Source organism: Polyodon spathula, chromosome 29, assembly GCF_017654505.1.
Source record: "Polyodon spathula isolate WHYD16114869_AA chromosome 29, ASM1765450v1, whole genome shotgun sequence".
NCBI classification, from domain to species: Eukaryota; Metazoa; Chordata; class Actinopteri; order Acipenseriformes; family Polyodontidae; genus Polyodon; species Polyodon spathula.
This window is the reverse complement of record NC_054562.1, coordinates 7,349,735-7,372,607: the sequence shown is the minus strand read 5'-3', so window position 1 is coordinate 7,372,607 and position 22,873 is coordinate 7,349,735. Positions and strand designations below refer to the sequence as shown.

Genomic DNA, 22,873 nt, shown 5'->3' with positions numbered 1-22,873 from the left:
TACTGTTAATATCACTTAACACTTAAAGAGGAGTATGACTTCATTTCAAAAAGCCAGAACTACCAACTAGGGATAACGTCACAGTTACCAGGATGCGATATCAGAGGCGTTGTGTTTGAGTCGAGAATGGCAAATCCAGAGGTTGTGGTTGTATTTTTCTTTGTTTTGGTTCTTCACATATTACTGAAATGCAACGCAAAGAGGAGAAGAATGCTTGATGGAAGTCATTAACCCAGCCCTGTCCCAGCTCGGCTCTGAGCCGGATTCAGATGTGTTGGATTCACTTGGATGCTGATTACCACAGAAGGATAGACCCGCCGTGATTAATGCTTAATTAATATGAGAGTGCCTTTCTTAATAGGACTCTCTCTCGTCTCACACAGCTAGGCTGTCACAGTGACATGTGTATCCAAAGGCTTTTTGTTTTCAATGTGTTTTGAGCTGACTCCCCTTAGAAAAGTTTACCATGGTATTTCTGCACAGCATGTTCACAGTTTTCCATTGCTTTTCCAATGGTATGTATATGTATCCTCCCCTTCTTCTATGAGTTTAATAATCACATATTAGATTTCTTCTGTGCCACACACACAGCTGTTACATACTGGATAGGGATCTGTTTATAAGGAAGATAAGCAATAGGATATATCAAGGTTCAATTCATCTTACGTTCTGCAGCTGACACTTAACAAAGGTTTGCTTTTGATGTTCTTTACACTCCAATGATCCGAGCTACTCGTCTCCACTTCCCTCCTTTCAAACCACTGTGAAGACTTTTAATAACTTTGAAATCTCTATACCCAGTTACATCAGCTTGCTGTCAAAAGCTATGAATTGACGTCAATGAAAAATAATTTGAAAGGTTTGCTTCTCTAAATTATGAATGTCTAAATACACAGACATAGAAAGATAAATAGAGGCTATGTCGTCCATGATAGGACTACTGCGTGTGATGATATATCTTATGCTTACAATTGCTATAATTAGAATATCAATAAGAATACACTGTAGCTACCCTAACGAATTTTAAGCTGCATACAATACTCTGATTTTTGAGGAGGATAATAAGAGGAAAAGAGCCTTATAAAGCTCCTAAATTAAGGAATGCTCTGCCTTCTTCTGTCAGGGAAGCCTAGACTCATGCTGTTCTGAAACCAGCCCAGACGTTATCTGTACTCTAAATTAATGAACAGTATACATAAAAATTGATTCAGTGCTTGAACCTCAGGTTAGTCTCGCTTTTGAATCATTTACTGATAAGCGGTGATATAGCAAAACAGATTAGCGTGTGAGTTCCCTGAGGTAGTGTTGCAGTTTATTGGGAAGGATTATTCAACCTGATTAAACAGATTTGATTCAGATAAACCCATGCAGAGTAACATGTGCCACTGTGGCAGAGTCCATCAAGTCTTGAAAGAGACGATTTAAAACATAGCTTTCTTTATAATTCTGAATATTATAATTGGCGTTGTAATGTATACTGCGTATGGTGAGCTGTGTTCTTCTTTATCTACTCAGAAGAAGGTGGTGGGTTCAGGTATATGTTTAAATGATCCAGAAGCAAACAAAGAAACGTAAGATATGAATGTGAATTCTTCTCACATGGAGCTGTTTATAAATTTGACATATATTCTCTCCTGAGACAGCGTACAAACAGAAAGTGCTGCGTTATTAAAATACATACTGAACGATTTTCACAGAATTAATTTAAATATGCTTGTGGAACTTTAATATTACTTTGTCAAAGTTAAACATGTATTTGTTTTTTTCTGTTTTGTCATAACCTTGTTACCTAACTTTGAAAAGACATCAAGAGACTAACTTGTTCTATTTTCAACTCGACAATGGTGCTCCCTCCAGCTTGAGGCATGGAGACTGAACTGCTCCCTTCCTCACCTCCTTAGAGAAAGGGTGCTCCCTCCAGTCCAGGGCAGGCTTGAGGCATGGAGACTGAACTGCTCCCTTCCTCACCTCCTTAGAGAAAGGGTGCTCCCTCCAGTCCAGGGCAGGCTTGAGGCATGGAGACTGAACTGCTCCCTCCCTCACCTCCTTAGAGAAAGGGTGCTCCCTCCAGTCCAGAGCAGGCTTGAGGTTGAAAGTTTGATGATTTCGCCAACAGTTCCATAAAATAGTTTGAATGAAATTCACAATTTGCATGTAGTGGTGCCCATATATGATAGCATTTGGATGCCTTGGCCTATTTACCCCCTCATTTTATATATCCCTAAAAGTGTGGAGAGTGTTAGCGGAAATTGAATCAAAAACAATGAATAACTGGGACCAGGACACACCATAATCTGTTTTCTTGATGTATATAAGCAACTGTGATTCATTTCACCAGCTGCTGGAAGGAGACACAGCCCTTTTTATTTAATTTTTTTGTAAAACTGTGATGCAACGTTAATGGAAAAAAGATACAAAGGCTTGAATATATCTATTTGATTACACACAGCTGACAAGGCTGTCCATTTTAAGTTCTTTGCTGAAGAATTTCAAGGGACTTTTGAATATCTAGCGTCTGGATTCCAGTTATATGAAAATAACTTACATGACGTGTAATGCTGTAACGTGCACATTAAGCAGTAAGCCTAGCGTGCACCATAAATCTAAATCTACTGTCCCATTTACTAACAGAGAACGCATTAATCTACATGCACGCTATCTGGCTAATTTACATACCATATATTTAACCCATTCACGTTCTTACCTTTGCACTTACATTCAAACTGCTGTTGTGGTGCCTTGCAGTGAAAATATGCATTTTGTTATGTAGATTATTTGGATTAACAACTTCAATCTATTTCTGTGTTAGAAACCGGAGCAAATTCATTACCGCACAGCTTTCTGTGCAAGTTCAAAGAAGTGCGATTATATTAAAATGTAGAACAATGCACTTATTTTCATAGGGCTAATCTGTCATAGCAGCTGTCAAACTTGCCAAGTAAATGCTGTTTTCCCTGCGTGGGAATCTAGGTATTAAAAGACCCAGTAATTCAATATAGTCCCAAGGACACTGTGTTATGTCTTTCATCAAAGCAGTCTTGCCATTTCCATAAAATGTATTATAAAGAGACTTCTCGATGCAGCTTTCATTAAATGCAGTCCTTAGGAGACAAAATGATGCTGAAGATTACAATGAGATGACGGCTGAAATGATACACGTTTCGATGGGATTTGATGTGGTGTTAGGAGCAAACAAAAAAAAAATGAAGAAAAAAACAGCAGAATGACAACTGACTATAGATGAGGAAATACATACCAATAGTTACAGTGTAGTATAGGATTTAGACAGTTTACTAGAGAGGTAAAGGTACCGTACCCAATAAAATACACTTCAATTAGCTACACAGCTTTCAAATGTGCAGTTTTGAAAGAAACACATATTGTAGCAAAAATTGGTTCACTAGGTGAAAAGTTCTTCGGTTATTGGAGATGCTGTTGGTCATTTTATTCAACAGTGTCTTCTGGCTCAAAGCATGTTACTGGCTGAAAGCATACAAGTTAATAGGGGAAGCAGCTAATTGGTTAACGACTCCCTAAACGAACTACTGTACCAAGAATAGGTAACTACAGTACAATATCTCTAAATACACCAATGAAGGCATTAATGAAACGCATATCTATTTGACTTGTTGCTATTCACAGTGTGATGCGCTGGGGAAACAAAGACTCAATAACAGCTGGAGGACACAGCTTCTTACAAAAGAAATATCTGCATACTGCAATATGAAACGTGTCTCATGAACAGTCGTGCTCAGATCCTCAAAAACAGGAAGAACTGCTTTGTCTTTTTGCACAGCAGTTTTTTTTTTTTCACTGTTAGCATGGATTTCACAATGTATGTAGTTATTTTATAGGTAGATCTCAGCAATGTTTTTTTATGACATACAAATATATATGATGACAATTCAAACGTGACAACGCTACAATGTTTTCTGCAATTTTTAAAAATATTTTCAAATAATATTTGACTTTGTGCAATTAATATTTGAATATTTAAAATATTTGTTGTGTGGAACATCATTTTACACAATTATAGATTACATATTGATCAACCACTTGTTCAGCTAAAATCACTTTTGCCAGCCTCTAAAAATAACCAGCAAACCGGCTTTGTTGAAAGATAGAAAATGTGCAAAGACGATTTGCTGATAGACTGAAAACAAGCGACATTTCTAAAGTTGATACAGGTTTAAAAGTATTAGGGTTAGTAGTTGTAGTAGCAGTATTATTACACAATAAAAGGAACACACTCGGATCAAAAAAACTGATCGATTCAAATCATATAATATCTGATAAATACTGTATTGAATCTGGACCGCTTAATGTAAAGTATTAGCCAACACATTAATGGCCTGATCAAAACGGGTATCCAGAGAGGTGGCGGTTGGCTTGCCTCTAGCAAAAGTCTTCTGTGTTCTGCCTCAAAAGCTGGGCCGTACTGAAATTCACTGTTGGTCCCAGCGGTGCTCAAGGGCAAAGCTTAAATCCGTGACTGGCAAAGGCTAGATCCGGGGTTATTGAGGATCCGGGAAAAACAAGATCCCAAAACAGGAGGGAGTGCCTGGCTGGTAGTTCAGATGTGCTTCGAAAGTGAAATCCGGAACGTAGTTTTCTTTGCTGGGGAGCACACACACGCACACGCACACGCACACGCACGCACGCGCACGAGGTTCCTGGTGGTCCCGGGTCTAGCTTTATCACCCAGTCGAAGATGATCCTTCCTTTCGTTCTTCTACTGCAACGACTCATACCAGGCTCTTTAGGCTGAAACACAGAGAGGCAGAAATGTTAAAGATTAGAAACTTAGTTGTATTTCGGAAAGGAGAAACCGCCCCTTAACCAAAAACCTAATCATCAAACCCCATAAATACCCTCTGTCATCTGCGACCCTTATCGTTCAGCGTTTGTTTGGTTCCCCTGTTCCCTTGTCTCCACCTTGCAGCGTGCCTTATCTAAGGGGGAGGTGGCCCCAGGTGCCACTTGTCCTGCCTGGGCAAGAGCAAAGGCCAAATTCAAAAAACAACGCAAGCATATACGGGCATGTTTATCTGTCAATTCAATGGTTAAGGCTGCAGTGGACATCTATTCTTGAGCATAGGTGGCCTCCAATGCGAAGAACATAAAGCATAGTTCTGAACTTTGTACAGTCTTCATTTCTGTGATTTACAGTACAATAAGTTAATACGCTCCAATTATAACTTGGAGAGACGGGAGACAGGGCAAACAGGCTTCATTCGAAACTGGCCTCACTGCTTCACCCCTGAACACAGGTGAGAATCAAATACGTCACTTGTAAAATAACACACAATCTGGGACTGGTTTTTCAACTCAGAGTGGCTCACTTCTTTTCTGTAAGATAAGCAGGACTACGCTTACCAGAATTCATTGGGATAGGAGTTAGCCCGAACTGTCCCAGTGAGGGTAGAGTCATGAGGTCAATAACCTTAAGGGGTTAATTGTCTGTTTAATCTTTTAACTGCAAAGCGACCCAGGAAATGCAAGTGTAACACTTAAAAAAAAAAAGACAATTATTTTGTTGCCATAACGTGTGTTTCTTTCAAAACTGCACATTTTGAGTCCGACCTGTGAATGAACTTGCGTGACACGTGACATCAAAGCAATTATTTTGTCAGCTACTTTAAACTGTGCCGTGGTCCGCTGTGGTGAACAGCTAATACCATATGAAAATCACGATGGACTTTTTTAATAGGGTCTCTTGTATTTATTTTATTATAATTATTATTATTTTTATTTTATTAAATGACCTTTCAGTGTTTCGTCAGTCTGGCTGGAAAAGAAAAAAAACAAAAGAAAAAAAAAGCATCACCATGGCAACAAAGGGCCTTTCCACTCAATGCTCTTTAAAAGCAGCATTTGCATCCCAGTCACCAATGCTCTTTCTTTGTAGATCAAAAAACACTGGAGCCGGAAAAGCTCCCTCTTTAAAATCTCACATCCACAGCATGTGGTTTAAGGTTCAGGGAACACTTCAGGACATTGGTATGCTGAGCGTTATTTGCATCTGATTTGTAATAATAACAATAATTATAATTTAAAAAACCCACAATTTTTATATACTGCCTTTCACAGTGGATCACCATCACAAAATTAACTTCAGCAGCTTGACACATCAGCCAGACAGATAGTAGCATTCACACGGCTTTCTCGTCTGCACTCCAATATCTCTTATAAAAGCACTATAGCAAAAGCATGGCAAGATGGAATAAAGCATAGGTAAAGAATAGCGAGATACGGTAAAGCATAACAATAAACAGATCAGGCCGTGGTAGCGCTTTGAGATAGCGGTCCACTATGAAAACCGCTATATAAAATAAAGATTGATTGATTGATTGATTGATTGATTGATTGATTAATGGTAAACTATAGTAAATGCATAGCATAACCATGGAAAAACTGTAAAAATACAGCGGTAAATATTGACACGGAATGGTGGGAAATTTATTTTTTGTATACTTTTTAAAAAACATCACACCACATTTTACTGCAAAAATAAATAAATAAATAAAACATTTCAATAGAGTAACTTCTGTCTGTTTTTTCTCTCTATTTTGTTCTACCACTACGACAAAGTAACTGCAAGACTGCGACAGCAGAATTGATTCGTTTCACAGGGCAGCCAGCGTAATGAATAAAAAGATGGCAATGCATATACTGGTCTGATCCAATCAAAATCCACCATTGTGACAGCCTTATCACAGAATGTTTTGCCAACCCCCAATTCATATTACAGATTCATATTACAGTATATAAAAAAAAAATCCCATGACTAAACGGGCAAGGTATATTTAACATGTATTCTGTCAATGTCACGCGTGAAAGCCAGAAGGGATTTATCACACAGGAACACTAATATGGACTGGCTGACCAGGCGACAAATGTTTCACAGTGTACGCTTGCGGGCTATTAATCACACTGGCAAGGCAACTTCTTTGCTGTTGCAATTTTTTGTCTCCACTTGTATCTTTTTGTTTTAAAATTAAATCAGACTTTCTTGTAACTTTCCAGGTTTTTTTTTTCTCATGATTTCTTCAAGGATGCTTATTTGCAAAGGGAATCTACTTGTTGTACGTTACTTTTTCTGGGGTTATAAGCTGTCATTCTCCCTTATTTTTTTTTCTTTGCGCAGTACAACTAAAAAACTCCACTGCATAAAAAAAGAATGTACTGTATATTAGAGTATTAACTGAGACATCCGAACACTAGTTTGCAGAACCTGAAGAGGTCTCATCCTCTGCACCAGTTTCTTTCTCTTAAACCTGAACAAGAACGTCAGTTAATCAAGTATTAACTCTTTAAATCTATTAGCAAGATTACCTTGATTAACATGGTAAAAAATATTGTGTTTCACTCTGCTGTGCCAACAGCAAAATGCAGCATTCTACATGGTCTAGATAAGCCGCAGCATGTGCGAATATGCAACACTGATGAAGATTAAATGAATAACAAAGAAAAAGTGTGACTTTTTTGATTATTGGAATCAGTAAAATTTTTAAATTTGGCTTCAGTCTTTGTGGTGTGCGCTCCTTCACACACAAATACATGCCTAATTCAGTTTCCTTACAGATACAGTTCAAGACTTTGTGCCAGACAGACATCCCCCAGGTTTCTTGTAAAGTGTAAAACATGAACCCCAGATGGAATGTGTATCAGATACATATACAAAAGACGGGATCCAGAGAGAATCCATAAACTCATCTTTATTTGCGAGCTGTGCCTCACCCAGGATCTAGGCTCTAAATCTAAATCAAGGGCAGAGACTAGATTCGGTGACAGGGTGACAGATTAATGCACCGATGGGACAAGATAAAAACGTAATTTTCTACAAAATGAACAATAGCTGCATTTGTAAAAGCTGATGAAGCTGGTACAGTGTGTAACACATTATCACGGATCATTTTTCCAATGTCTTGTGTCTCCCCTTATGGGGCCTGTGCTTCTGTGTCAGGTGGAATATGATAACTACCATAAAACCATAATAGACCTGGCGAGTCATGAAGACTGGCGATTATTTTACGGTTATTTTGCTGTTGCCAATGAGTACCCCTGCTGATCTAGATTCTGAGCCATGTTGTTACAATGAAATGCATAATGGGTCATTAAGGAAAAAAATAAAAATAAACAGAAGCAGGTTCTGTCAAGATCACAAGATAAATGACCTCAGGATCTCGACAGAACGGTTTGAAATGTCCTCAAAGAGCCACCGTAGATAACAGCTATAGAAGACGGTTTGATCACAAGGGTTACTATTTCAGAAAGGGTTTTTTTGTTTAATGTTAGTACTCAAACAAAGCCTAAACGCTTTGAAATACACAAAGAAACTTATTCGATAGCAAATGTTTTGACCACGAGTCATTCTCAAGCCATTTACACAAGTCTTTCTCTGTCATTAATCAACAAGCTGCTTCCCCTATTGACTTTTCCCCTAGTGCAAAAATCACAGAGTTCCTGCAATAATGCACTGAAAATACCTAAAAAGTTTACCATTGTAAATGCAAAGTTTAATAAAGCACAGTGAAAGAATGGTAAAGCATAGATTTGGCAAACACCGGTCAACTGTGAGAATGCACAGTTTAACTGCACAGTTGCTGTTCAAATTTACTGGGGTAAACTTTTAAGAGGACATCTGAGAACTTTTTTTTAACCTCTAGTACCAAATAGCATGTTTTTGAAAATACATGTTCACTGTGTGTTTCTTTCACAACTGCACATTTGAGAATGACGGCATTGTTTTTGTAATCTACACTCTAAGGGTTAATAATAGTGGCTGTTACATTCAAGCAGTTCATTTCTGCTCAAACGTTCCCATATCTTTCTGCCAGCCCGTATTCTCTTCAACAGTTCTCCTCCAGGAGTATATTATTAGTGCTATTTAATTCTTCAAACATACTGCACATAAGATTAATAATTTCGACAAGAGAAACCCTGAACGCAGCATTGTTCTAATGACAGAGATCGCAAACTCAGTATGAATCGTTTGAAAACTAGAATTGCATTATCTTCAGAAAAATTGAACCAGGCGTCAAATAAAAAAAAAGTACAGTGAGGGGTAATGGAAATATTGTAGACTGCCAAGAAAAGAAAAAAAAGACATTCATTTTGTAGTCTTGATAGGGAATGCTTTCTATAACGATTTTCCCCGAGGCAATAACTTGAAGTTGTTATTAAATATAAAGGTAGGCAGGGAAGCAGTGGCTGATTTAGTGCACAGCAAGTTACAAATGATTCTGCGCAGGAATTCAAGATTTGAAATGGAAGATCATTGCCTCATTCTAATACAATTTACATTCTAATACATTCTAATGCATTCTACTCTTTATGGTTCCAGCAATGCATGTACAGAGATTGCACCAAATCATATAGAAACACTCAATATAACTCTGTCAACAGGGGTCAGGTAGGGCCGTACGGGTTTTGCATCTCGCTCTCTCTCTCTCTCTCTCTCTATCTATATATATATATATATATATACACACACACACACACACACACACACACACACACACACACACACACACACACACACACACACACACACAGAGAAAAAGAAAGAAGACAGAAAGAAAAAGAGAAAGAAATTGAAAGAGAAAGAGAACAAAAGAGAAAGAAAGAAAGCAACAAAGAACGTAAGAAAGAAAGGAGTACTCACTTGTTCTGGTGCTTGGACCCCTGCAGGTGTGCATGGTACTGGTCTACTGAGTTTAGCGTCACACTGCAGACATCACAGGTGTAACTGCGTTTCAGAGCTGCAACACAATGCGGAAGAACATCAGCTGACATGCATGACCCCTTTAATCGATGAACACAAGCAGAGGAACTGCAATCTATCCAGCTCTGCATTACTCTGGAAGGTCAGCCTCATTTGATCTCATTAGATGCTCTAATAAACTGCAGCAGTTTAATCAATAGGATACCTCCCCTACATTACTAAGGGGCTGATCAGTGTATATCCCAGCAGGACACAGTAACTCACAGCTGGATACTTTTTTGACAGTACCAGGGAATGCACCTAGACTGCATCAACCCTTTCATTTTAGGATATAAGCAAAGACATATGGTAGATGAAAACATAGTGAATCCTCAGTAATGTAAAAGGCACTTAATAACTTAGCTGGCTTATCAGAGTTTAGGTTGATCAAACTGAAGCCTTAGGAATTTGAAATGCAAATTGCAATGAAAAAAATATGAGTCTGCAAAAGTATTATCAATGCAAAAAACAGGATTTGAATTTGGTTAAATAAATCTTTTTTTTTTTGTTTTGTTTTTTTAAAAAGACACCCAGAAGGTATGACCTAAATGAAAGGCAAGCTCTAATTCTGAAATAAATGCATGTCTGTAAGACGCTACTTCAGCATCGTCTCACAGCACCACTTCATTCATCTAGATATGGAATAGTTCATTTGATTATATTTCCATTCATTGTTAGGTTGTTAGGGGCAAATCAGAAAACTGAAGCAGTGACGGGAACAATCGTTTTAGTATCTATCTTCCTAACTAACGTGTTTCAGGATCTCTATGAAGGAGAGGAACTTCGAGGCAGACTGTTCATTTTCATGAAGTCTACAAGGGGAACTGCAGCTTAAGCAAATTTTACGGCTTCTTGGTTTCTTCCTCTAACAACAGATTGTTTTTGCCCTGGGTGATTGATCGTAAATCATGTATAATGAAATGAACAGTTGTAGATGTGCCAGGATTCCAGTGTACAGTCTTATATATAAATAAAGCTGAAACGCTGTGTGTGAGGTGTCTCTTTTTGCAGAGTTTGAGCAGCATGCAGGACGTTGATGAAGGCTTTGTTAAGTTTGGTTAAATCCCATTTTGCAGTTCTTTAAAAACAAGAAGCATGCTGTTTGGAACGACTGCTGGGTCATAAAAATACAGAGGCTCATTGAAGACTCTGAAAAGACTACAAATCTCTTTTGATAAATGATCCTGTGATTCTGCCATTACCGTTTGCAATCTCGAGGGTACTGAGATCACGTTTGTCCCTATAGGTAACATGTAGTTCATCCTGTTTCATATGGAAGGGCAAATTCCACTGCGACAGACACTGATCAGCCAACTATACGTGTGGTGGGACAGGAATTGACTGGGAAGATGACAACTGCAGAGGACATCCGAAAGGCATCAATCAAAACGCACGTTCACCCAAACAAGCAAGTTGTACTGACAAGAACAGCACAAAGGGAGTTGCGCAGGGGAGATCGTGTGTGATCATTTAAATGGATATACCCTGGTGGCATATTAAATGTTAATTATTTCAAATAAACTGGGAAGCAGATAGCGGTAAGGCATACCAGCCACTGGAATCTAATTAAGCCTTTATAGAAGGCACTTGAGTTTCATACAGAAGTCCCATCTGTTGCCAACTGGGTTTTTTTTTCTTCTTTTATGAACATAATGATTTCAGGTTTCCAAGAGGATTTAATAAAATAAAAGCGTGCATGTTACTGGAGTGATTTACAGCCTGCTGTCGTATTATGGTCTGTTTCCGTGCGGTTGGTCAGTCGGGCAGCCAGGGTGAGAGTCAGTTACATATGTTCACTATAATGTTGGCAGTGGCTTGGGATGATGGAGTCATAGCAATCTGGATGAGGTTAGCACAAACCTGTAATTCCACGCACTGATTCCAATGGCACACCCGGTGCATTGAGATTAGCTTCTACAGTGGCTTCTGGATGGATGATTTAAAAAGATATAAAAGTGTGTGACAAGAAAAAGAACAGAGTGGCCGGTGTTCCCTTTGACTACTCTTTAACGAAGGCATAAGAAACTGAGGCTGACTTGAGTCCGGGGAAGTGAGACTCACTATCCCCTCCCTTTAGAGGAGACTGACGCAGAGGCAACGTGAAAATTAAAATACAGAAGGAGGAGGAGGAAAAAGCAAAACGCAAGAGAGAGAACAAAGGCTGTGACGTGGTTTAAACAGGCAGACAGCTTTGATAGGCAGGAGAGAAATAGGAGAGCAGCCCTAGCTTCTGCCCCCGAACTCCACTTTAAAGTTAACATATCAATTGAATAGAACTATAGAACATTTGTGGATGTGATACCTAATAAGTTAATTCAATCAGCTGTTAGTGCAGGCGTTACTGGCCATGCTGCCCGAGGGGTTAGCTATGTTCAGTATTTCTTTTATTCCTGCAATTGTCTTTCTTGAGATGAAAAGGCAGCAGTGTTGAAATCCTGCTGCGACAATCAAAGCACCCCTGGCGCATCTGCTTTAAACGGCAGCTGTCTAAATACCCGAGCCCTTCGCGTAATTGCTGTTTACATGCTGTATCCATGGGGTGTGATTGACAGAAACAGTTGGAGACTGGGTGCATGACTGCCGCCGCGCTGGCTGTGTCTCAAGGAAGACTAAGCAAGGAAGGGACTGCGCTATTTCATTACACAATTCACTCGTTTTATTTTGAACGGATTGGTTAATTGAGCCCTCAATGCTTGTCTTTATCTCTAGAAGTGTATCCAATTAGCCAGGTATCTTTCTATACTTTTGAATGGTTTCCCTCTCGCCAGTGTCCTCCCTTGCAGTTACCTCTTGCTACATAACAAGCAGGTGCATGTGTTCATGTATGGGGTGCATGAGATTGTACGCAGTTTTTGAAAAGAGATGAAAATCTTTAAGAGCGACTTGGTGCAAGGAAACTAAATGATGTCTGTATGTGTGTGTGTGTGTGTGTGTGTGCGCGCGCGAAGGAGCGCACACAACAAGGATTTTGCAGAATTTAACAAGTTTCCTTTATTGATTCTAATAATCAAACAGTCACACTTTTACAGCTTAATCATTACTGGGCCACAATAATGAGGCCAATAATTAAAAAGAGAAATGAAAGTGCTTGTACCAGGAGATCCACTTGCGGACCCCTATTTAAAACACCCCTGCAACGCTCTGACCCTAGCGGATGTATTGCTTATTTACAATGGAAAATCGTATTCACTGGAAACGCCATATGAGCTAAAAAACACACAAGCATGCAGAAAGCACAGAATATCACAATCAAGGTATTACTGTATTCACTTCACATCACAGGGCTGGTTCAAGTGATCATGAAAGTGACACTGTGGATCTGAGTTCTGTTGGTAGTTTATTCCAGTCCGAGGGGGCAACAAAAGCAAAAGCAGAAGCTGGCACTTTGAAATATTTACGTAAGAAATACATCAGGAAATGCCAACACTGAACAAATGGGGGTGTTTCTTCTATCCACTGCTGTCAACGGCTTTTCTTTTCACATTTTGTCATGCCACCTCACCATACATTGACAGATATTAGGACCTCACAAGGGGTCCCAATGCCTCCTGCACAGGGAGTGCTTTTATTATACAACAGTAAGAAGACAATTTTACACTAAACATGAGACAATAACTTGTACAGTAAGGCCTTGACCGCTCTCGACTATAATTTGATTAATTTATTTTTTTTGTTTTTTGTAGAACTATTTGCATTTCTACAGCTTTATTGAAAAACAAATGCAATAAAGAAAATCAAATCTCGATCATTCTCAATCTTTCCAGTTTAAATATGAAGGGCAACATAAAGCAGGGAACAAATCTACTGAAATTGGACATTTTTAACCCTAACCCTAACCCCAACCCTACAGTCTAGAAGCTTCTCCCATGAAATGTTAATGATTTTCAGATCGAGAAAGCAGGACCAGTGGCTATTGTTTTTGGCTCTTCGATTGCAGTCTAACAGTTTGAACAATTGACTGTCTGTGCCAATTTAAATCAGCTGCAAGCATCTGTGAAACCAATGAAAGCAATCATGTAGACACGGCTACGATTTTTCTACTGTCACGATCGCTAGTGTATAGGTTATTTTGTAAATGCACCACCTTGAAAGCAGTTGTAAGTGCTTGTACCAATTATTAGTACATGCTTCCTTCACAAAATAGCAATCTTTAAGAGATCTGTGTGTGTGTGTGTGTGTGTGTGTGTGTGTGTGTGTGTGTGTGTGCGCGCTTTGTGTGCACAATGATATGGAGACAAATGAAAATGGAATCAAAGGTAAGAATGTGGTTTATTAAGCCAGCAAATATTTCTTTACATCCAATTTACCATTCCAGCCCATAAATTAGCTTGTAGATAGGTGGAGAGGCTGGCCATAGGGAAGCGGTGGACAGGGGGACAGGATAGCTGCCCTCCCCATTAGACAAAGCCAAAAAAAGCAGGAGGAGGCTAGGGAGCAGGAGGCAAACTCTGGCGCACAGTGGGGACGTAATGGATTGAGGTAAGGTATAAATCCTTTTCTTGCCCATCACTGGACGCATCATTTATTGAAGGACAAATAAGATACGAGCTATTCGATTGACGATTTGATCTGGTTTTGGAACTGGCTTGATATTTACGCGATTTGATCTAAGGTTAAAGTGAATTACCTGCCGGAATCATCGCTTTGCTTAACTGATGGATTCTGACAATCCTAAAGTTTTTGTAATGGCACATCACGACAAAACTGTGTGATCTGTGAACCAATAACGCCGTCTGACTGGTGGAAAAAAAACTGTAAAAAACAAATCTGTGACTTTTGTGAAATGTGCCCATTTATTTTTGTTTAGAGCAAAACCTGCTGTGCTTTGTGGTTTAAATTCGTTTTTAAACGTGGTATCATTCTACCAATGGTAACCTCATCTCATTATAGCTGCCTTTCTCCAAACATTGAGCTACCATGTCCCCTTAGTGTGATACAGAGCTACTGCAGGATTAGCACACTGCACTCCCTTTGCAGTTTCTTAGAGAAGCACACTGCAAATTGTTTCAGCAATTGTTCCTCACACTGATAGAAATACCTGAAACACATGTATGTCAGGCTCAGTGATGTGCTGGTGTGAGTGATTCATTGAGCTTGATCAGTAAAGCTCACTGAAGTGCAGTAATGTCACCCATTACAGCTCCAGTTCCCCTGGAGATAACATTGTAAGAAGCTCTGCTCTCCTTCGCCCTTACACTGGGCTCCCCTGGGGTGAGGCAACGAGCTGATCTGGAAACCTCAACCTGCAAGCAGAGAAATCCTGTCGGCAGCCACAGACTTGCATTTCTATTCCTTGAGGCTGCTAGTGGGGGAAAAAAATCTATTCTTTTAAATAACAACTGCAAATTCATACTGAATTCTGACTGAATCCCATAGGAACAACACCTGAATATCTTCTGCACTTCCTCTGAGTTCCAAAGCAATTCATTTTGAGTTAACACTTCTCCCAGTTCCCTGGTGGGCAAGTAAGAGGGTATACATGTGATCTTAGGTTGAGAGTTTACAGTTAGGGGCAGGGTTAGGGATAGCGTTAGGGTTATATCATGCAAAAAGATTTACAGGTTAAGTACACTGTAACTATGCATAATAACATTGCAATGATGTGTTAGTACACATGTACTTGCCAAGTGACAGCTATGTAAATACACAGTAATTAGAGACACTGTAAAGTGTTATCGTCGTTTCACCTTTGAGCTCCCCCAGGTCTATTGTCTTGCCCAGCTGCTCCAGCAGGTCCGCCCGCGCTGCGTTCTTCTTGTGCTTCTTGCCATCGTAGTGCTGCTGTGCCATGCCCGGGTTGTTGAACCAGGCGTTGCAGAGCTGGCAATACCGATCAGAGTCTCGCCGCTGCCGGGGTGAAGTGACCACCGGCATGATCTCTGGGGTCTTCACCGGACTGGGGGGCACCTCTGTGATACAAAACAACACCCTTTTCAAAGCAGGTATGTCTGGGGCCATCGGACATATTGTCTTGGTTATTTATTTATTCATTTATAAACATATATATAATTCATTTGGAAAAAAAAATGCTGTTTACCACACCTAAGGAATACAATTCCATTAAAATAAATGACATGGTTTGTTTCGTTGCAGAAATCTACGTATTCGAAATCCGCAGCATGACTAATCAGATGAGTCCAGGTGCCATTTCTTGTTTTAATCTGAATTCTTCATTAATACATTTTCAGACCAGGCACTACACTGCCTCTTCAGATTACCTTTAGGACAAACAAATATTGCAATTGTGCAGCATTTTGGCAGGTGTTGAAGTCTACCATTATTAAATATTGCAGGCTATATCAAAGTTGCAGTACAGATGTGCAAATGGTAATAGTTGATATAAGAATGCTTATAGAGACTAAAGAGTTAAGCCTCTTTTGAAAATACACAGAACTGGTAAGCTGGTGACTAAACTGAAGTATGAATGTGGGCTTGACAATCAAGCACTGTGTAGAGCAACAATACAGACTGGCCCCTGGGAGCTTCCATGGCAACACACAGCCACAACTAAGGAGAGCGTTATAGTTACCGTGCTTGACATTCCAATTATTATATTCTACATTAGTCAATTACACCCACAGGTAGAATCACATGAGCGGAGTGTCTTCGATCCTGTGGTTTCTATTCGAATGAAAAGGACGAGGGGAGCCTAGCTGTTTGCTTGATTCACTTTCTACACAATGCACAATTTATATCTGAGAAACTGGACATGAAGATTGCGTGTTGCCGTGGTGGCAGAGATTTAAAAAAAACAAACAAACAAAAAAAACAAAACAAGAGAAAATAAATTATGTTTGTTTTCAAGGGATTCTTCTTCTTGGATATTGTTAGAAAGGTTTCCAAATCCCTTGTTTTCAAGCATTTTTTTGTAAAGCTTGAGAAAAGACAGCCTGCATTGCGCCAATTCCTAATTGCTGCTCTGTTAATCTGCCTGCCTTTATGACCTTGCTGTTCTTGACTTGGTTTCTGTGAAGCTGATACTGAGATCTCACCCAGCACAGTATGCCTCTATAGTTATTTGGCTGGGGGATTTCCATTGACTAGCATTATTTTTTTTAGCCCCGAAGCTGGTGCAAGTACCTGATAAATATCTCAAACTTTTCTGCAGTATTTTTGCATGGTAATTTTGCAGTTTTCCTCTCATGGTTATGCTATGCATTCACCAAGGTATACCCTGGCTTGGCATGCTTATTAATATGCTTTGCCCTACTCACTAGTGAGTTTCTTACTGTTATCGTTTTAAATGTGGATGAGCTAATTAATATCATCATTTTCTGTTACAGTTGACTGCTAGCTGTGCTGTCTGGAATGATCTAGTTTAATTGCGTTTTTTTTTTTAAATGGCCTCTTTTCAAAGATGGGCGATGTGTTTAACGGTTATTTCAGATATGAAAACAGATTAACTTAATGTGGTGAATGACATGACCAGCCCTCTCCTACCAGCAGAACCTGCAGAAATAACTGATGCGGGTTTCAGTTTTCTGAAGTTAGCATTCGAGCATGATGAATCTAGGGTAACACTAACACTGTCTCTAATTACTGTGTATTTACAAAGTAGTTACATAGTAAATACATGTGTACTCACACACCACTACAATGTCATTAAGCTGAGCTACAGTTTACTTAATGTGTATCTCTTTTTTGCACAATATAAATACACTATTGTATCAGAGAAGGTTTAGGTTCAGGATTAGGGTGGTTAGGGTTGAACTTTGAGTTAAGTTTACAGTCAGGTTTAGGGGTAGGGTTAGGGTTATATCATGCAAAAAATGTACACATGAAGTACATTGTAACTATGCATAATAACACTGTAAGCACACATGTATTTACTAAGTAACTTATATGTAAATGCACAGTAATTAGAGACACTTCATATAAAGTCTTATTGAATTCCAGCAATGCTATATATCTACATATATACAGACTGAGAGTGGGTCGGGGCGAGCAGATAGGTTATATGGTCATGTGATTTGAATGGAATGCGCAGGGCTGTTGGCCCTGGCAAGTAGGATCCTCCAGGCAAGCTCAAAGCCCAGAACCCAAACCCACTGGGAATGACTGCAAACACCACAAGCATACAGAAATCGGTTTGCATTTCATTACACTTTTAACAAATCAAAAAACCTTACCCTTGCAATATGATTCCAATTAACACAAAGTCCTTGTTTAAGACAGGGTCGCTTGATTTATAAAGCTACTCAATGTTAATCTGACAGGGTCGGTTTTATTTTTTTTTACGGTACGTTTGAATGAAATCAGGTTTAACCATTCAGGGGGAAGAAATCATGTGTTCCAAAAATGAAGGCGACGATTCACGCAACTTATTCTGTTGAGAAATGCACCCGAGAACAAAGCCCCCTTTTTCCAAGCAAAAGGTTTCTTGTGATATTTTATGAATCAGAGCCTCAGCACAGCTTGAATTGCAAGCTGTGTAGAACGTTTTTCTGCGGAGAGTTTTAAACCTTAAAAAAACATCAAAAGGGCGCATTTAAAAATGTTTAATCCCAGGGCATTAAATTGACCAGGCCCCAGGGCACCACTCCCCTTTATAGATAAGTCAAAATAAAAATAGAAATACGCAGTTCTGTGAAGTGAAATTCGTTCAGGAAAGCGATATATTATTTATTAAAGCACTGACTAGACGACACTACTAGATTATATATATACATATATATATTTTACACTACACTCTATGGCCTTTATCAGCTCACAGATAAATGGAGTGGCTGGCCGTACGTCCTAATAAAGCGGCCAGGCAACAAACAGTAGTGTGCAAATATACTGACACACCCAATAGCTTCTGCTGTTTTGATTTATTGTGCAGAAGAAATCAAACCACTGGAACTGAAAATGTGTGATTATCTAATTTAATTGATGACTTTAATAGACCACCCGTGGAACATTTAAAATAGTAAGAGAAAAGGAACACACAGCCACAAATAGTAAAATGCAGGAGACTTCTAGAAGTTGTTTAAGATGCCTGATTAAAGCACAAAGCGGTCTAACATTTTCACACACATGTGCCTATTGTTTCTATATCCCTGATTATTGATCACAAGTTCTCACACCCAGAGGTATTCATACAGGTAGGCTTATAAAGGACACACATGACCAGTTTTGAGGTGTTCTAACACATTTGCGCACGATTGTATGCAACAATGTGTGCAGGCTGACAGCCACCACTATTATATACTGGCTTCCAATACTGATAGTCTTTGTCATGTTTTCTATGTGTGAGATTCGACCTTCAATTTCTGTGGGTGCGCTGCAGCGCTACATGCATTACAGAACATCTATAGCACCTGGTCACTCCTGGATTAACCCTTCTATTGTCAAACTCTACAGATGTGAGTTTAAATCGGACTGAGCAAAGGTAAATAATAACCCTTAGAGATAAAAACTGTTTACAATAACAATCTGAAAGAAAAGAGCTTCCAAAGTGAATTTAACTCGTCACATAACTATAGAATGTGCATCAGATGTAAATGATACAAAGATTATCCCTAAAAAGTTTCCACTGTTTAATATTGACTGAGCTCCAGCAAGAACAACAGGGCCTTGCTGGAAGCCACAGTATGCGAGGAGCTTAATGCCAGCAGACTGCCATCTCACTAACCCTTCTTAAGTAAAAATCAATAACACAATCCTGGAGATGCCACGAACACATCCAGAATTTATCTTTCTGACATCTCCTGTTCACTACAACTACATCACTGTCTGACTCTCTGGGAAACCAAACTACACACACGCAAACACGCAGGAGATATTTATCGAGTTGCATCAAAACATATTCTGAAAACCTAAGTTTTTTAAAAAAAGCTATCTTTTTTATACATTATAGGTACTCTATCAAAACTTGAATTCTTAAGAAAACAATTCACCGAGACTAAAGAAGAGGAATGCAATGCAGATACGACTTCCACGTAGTTTGGCGAGACTGAAAAATAATTTTAAGTGAAAGTGATTCTAACAGCTTTGATGTAAAAAGAAAGATTATTTTAACCAATACGTGACAATTAAATAAACTTAGGTAAACTTCCAGATACACTGCAGCGAGAAAGTCCGAGACAGTAACACTTCTTCATTTTTCTTAAACCATGGCTATTGGCACTTTAGGGCAGGGGTCTCCAACCCTGGTCCTGGAGTGCTACTGGGGCTGCTGGTTTTTATTTCAACCCAGTTCTCAGTTACTTAAATGCACCAGTTATTGGCTTAGTCAAGATTAACAGGCGTTCCAGATCTATAGCTACCGCTGATGTAAAGGTACCTAGAAAACCTGCAGGATAGGGGCTCCCCAGGACCAGGGCTGGAGACCCCTGCTTTAGGGCAAATTAAATATTATCAGATCCTTATAAAGACTGCTTCTTTTTCCCTTGTTCAGCCATTTACAATTACAGCACTCTTTTAATACTTATTAACCATAGTTTATCCTTGTTTACCATGTTTATTAATATGCTTTCCCATACCTCGCTATCCTTTACCTAAGGGGTGTCCAATCACAGTCCTGGAGGGCCATTCCTCTTCAGGTTTAACAGGTAAAATGAGATAATTAACAACTTCAGGGTATGGATCAGGGCTTCTCAAACTCAGTCCTGAGGACCCCCTGTGTCTGCTGGTTTACATTCCAACCAAGCTCTCAATTACTTAACTAGACCCTTAACTGATAGTTTGCTTAATTAGACCTTTTTACTTGATTTCAGCTCTTGAACAGCTGCATATTTCAAGTTAGCTATACTATTTGAGACAATTCTTCACACAGAGAGTGGTGACTGTATAGAACGGGCTACCTAGTCAAGTTGAATCACTGGGATCCTTTAAGACCCGGCTTGACAAAGTTCTGAGATCAATCAGCTGCTAGGAACCGGGCAAGCTTAGATGGGATGAATTGCCTCCTCTTGTTCATAAATTTTCTTATGTTCTTGTGTTCTTCTATCAGTTTTAAAAACTTGGAGTAACTGAGTTCAAGTAAAAAAAAAAAAAAAGCTTACTAAGGACAGGTTTAGTACTTTTGCCCACATTTCATTTCAAATTCAGATTCACCAAACGCTCAGTCCTCCCCGAGGACAGTTTATAAAACCGTTATTGGCAGCCGCATGGAAAAGAACAGGTGGACAACCGTGTTTTCCAGATTTACAAATATTAAAAGAAAAAAAGGACAACAGCTGAGCTGCTAATTACATCGAGGGAAGTTGTGGACTTCGTATCTTGTTTTGGCCAAGGTAAATGGCTGTCTTTCAAATGAAAAAGCCCCTGTGTATTGGTGTTATGCACAGAAGGAGGCCTACCTTTTGTTATGGCAGGCGGTTCCCCTAGCAGTATCTTTAGCCTCTTGGCGTGGATTTTTCCCTGGTAATGAGACTGGGCCACCACTGCTGATGTAAACGACATGTTGCAGAGCGTGCAACATTTGTTCTTGTCCACATCTCCGTCCTCGCTTCCCTGTATTAGGAAAACAAACATCTCTATTAAAAGGAGTGTCAGTCATTGCTGGGGTCTAGTTGACTGATATAAACAGCAGTGTATGATCTAAGCAAAAACAACAGTGAACCAAAATATAGTAAATTCAAGATAAATGAAGAAAAAAAGGAATACCAAGCATTTTAAAAATAAAAGGTAGCGACTAAAGAAGGTGCCGGTATTAAGATGTCTGCGTGTGTTCGCATTGTGCTCTGCAATTTTCTCTATGGAAATAAATCTGAATTATTGCATGCAGGTTGCCAACTGTGAGCATCTTCTGAAACCCTGCTGCTAGTTCCAGCTGTAGCTGCACTGTCGCTTCACAGCAGAACTGACACGTTTTTCAAAAGGATTCTCTGTTGCATTTCATACCTGCATCCCTGTTTGTTCAGTAAATCCCTAATTTTAAAAAAAGAAAAAAAATGGACGATTCCCGGAATCTGTACAGTACAGCATTGGCCAATTATGTCTGAGCTGCCATACAGAAAAAATAAAAAATATGAGACCTGTCTAAAACTAGTCAAAACAACAAAATAAAGTTACAGGGCACTTTTGTTGAAGTCAGTTGCACGTACACAATATTGCTGACAATATCCACATGACTCTATCCATCTAGATATATATTTTTTTTTTATAAGAACATAATATATGTACTGGAAAAAATAAAAGGCTCACCAAGGCTCATCTCAATTGCTGACACCTTATGCTTGATACCCTATCAGTCTCCAGTGGTTCAGTATGAGGTATAATGATAGCACAAGGCAGCTCCAATGGGATGAGACTGCCTTTGGTTCACCGTAATGCTAAAATGTTTGTATTTTGACATACCAAAGGTTTCACAATTGTATGAACACACAACACACACTGCCGAGAATCCCCTGCACTACAATATCAATACTAATGTTTACGCTCATGCACTTGCATACAACGACACATGCATTCAAACGCATCCAGCTTCTAAGCCATGACCTTTAAAATGGTGTCCTTGAAGTTGCTTGTACAGCTAATAGATCAAATCAGTGCAGGGTTCCCACATCGTAAAATGTATTCAATTATACTATGTGAGATTACTGGAACGCCGTGGTAGCTAATGCAGTTAAGGTATCAAACAAGCTGCAAAATCAAATCCTACCAGAGACAGGACAGTATCCTAGATTTACAGCCAACTCTTAAGACACAATTACCAGTCCCTGAGTTCATTTATAGAGAAGAATCCATTTCAATTCCATTTGTGTTTAAGTGACTGCATATAATTGATTCCTTTGAAAGCTGCCGACTCGCTGATTACAAAGCGATCACCTTCCTGAAGTATAATTATCAACCCTTAACCGGTATTTGAAATATCGCAGCATCTTGTTGTCTTGGGATCTTTAAAGTTGGCTTTGTATACATTTCATATCAATGCCACTTGCTAGAGCACATTGTACCCTATGCATTAGTCCTTAGACAGGGCAAAGTGCCCTTTACTGAGTTACTGCTTCCAGAAGCACCAATCGAACAGGTCTTTAAGGAAATATCTTAACACGTCCAATTAAAAAAAAAAAAAATTAACACTTTAAATGAAGTGCCTCGAATCACTGTGTATTTACAGAGTGGCTACATCGTTTCAGAAGAAATGCAATGCCACAGAATTGATTAGACAATGCTTTC

At 39.2% G+C, this 22,873-nt stretch overlaps 1 protein-coding gene across 1 annotated transcript in view; it reads right to left on the bottom strand.

Annotated features, from left to right (window-relative positions):
- Positions 1-2,167: 2,167 nt before the first annotated feature.
- The window catches only part of LOC121302247 (zinc finger matrin-type protein 4-like), a 40,315-nt gene continuing 19,609 nt past the window's right edge, over positions 2,168-22,873 (bottom strand). The window contains exons 4-7 of the mRNA XM_041232087.1: positions 21,052-21,205; positions 15,454-15,675; positions 9,668-9,764; positions 2,168-4,764 (exon numbers count right to left, since the gene is read on the bottom strand). Of these exons, the coding sequence (XP_041088021.1) occupies positions 4,746-4,764; positions 9,668-9,764; positions 15,454-15,675; positions 21,052-21,205 (492 nt within the window). The 3' untranslated portion in view covers positions 2,168-4,745. The remainder of the gene's footprint in view (positions 4,765-9,667; positions 9,765-15,453; positions 15,676-21,051; positions 21,206-22,873) is intronic.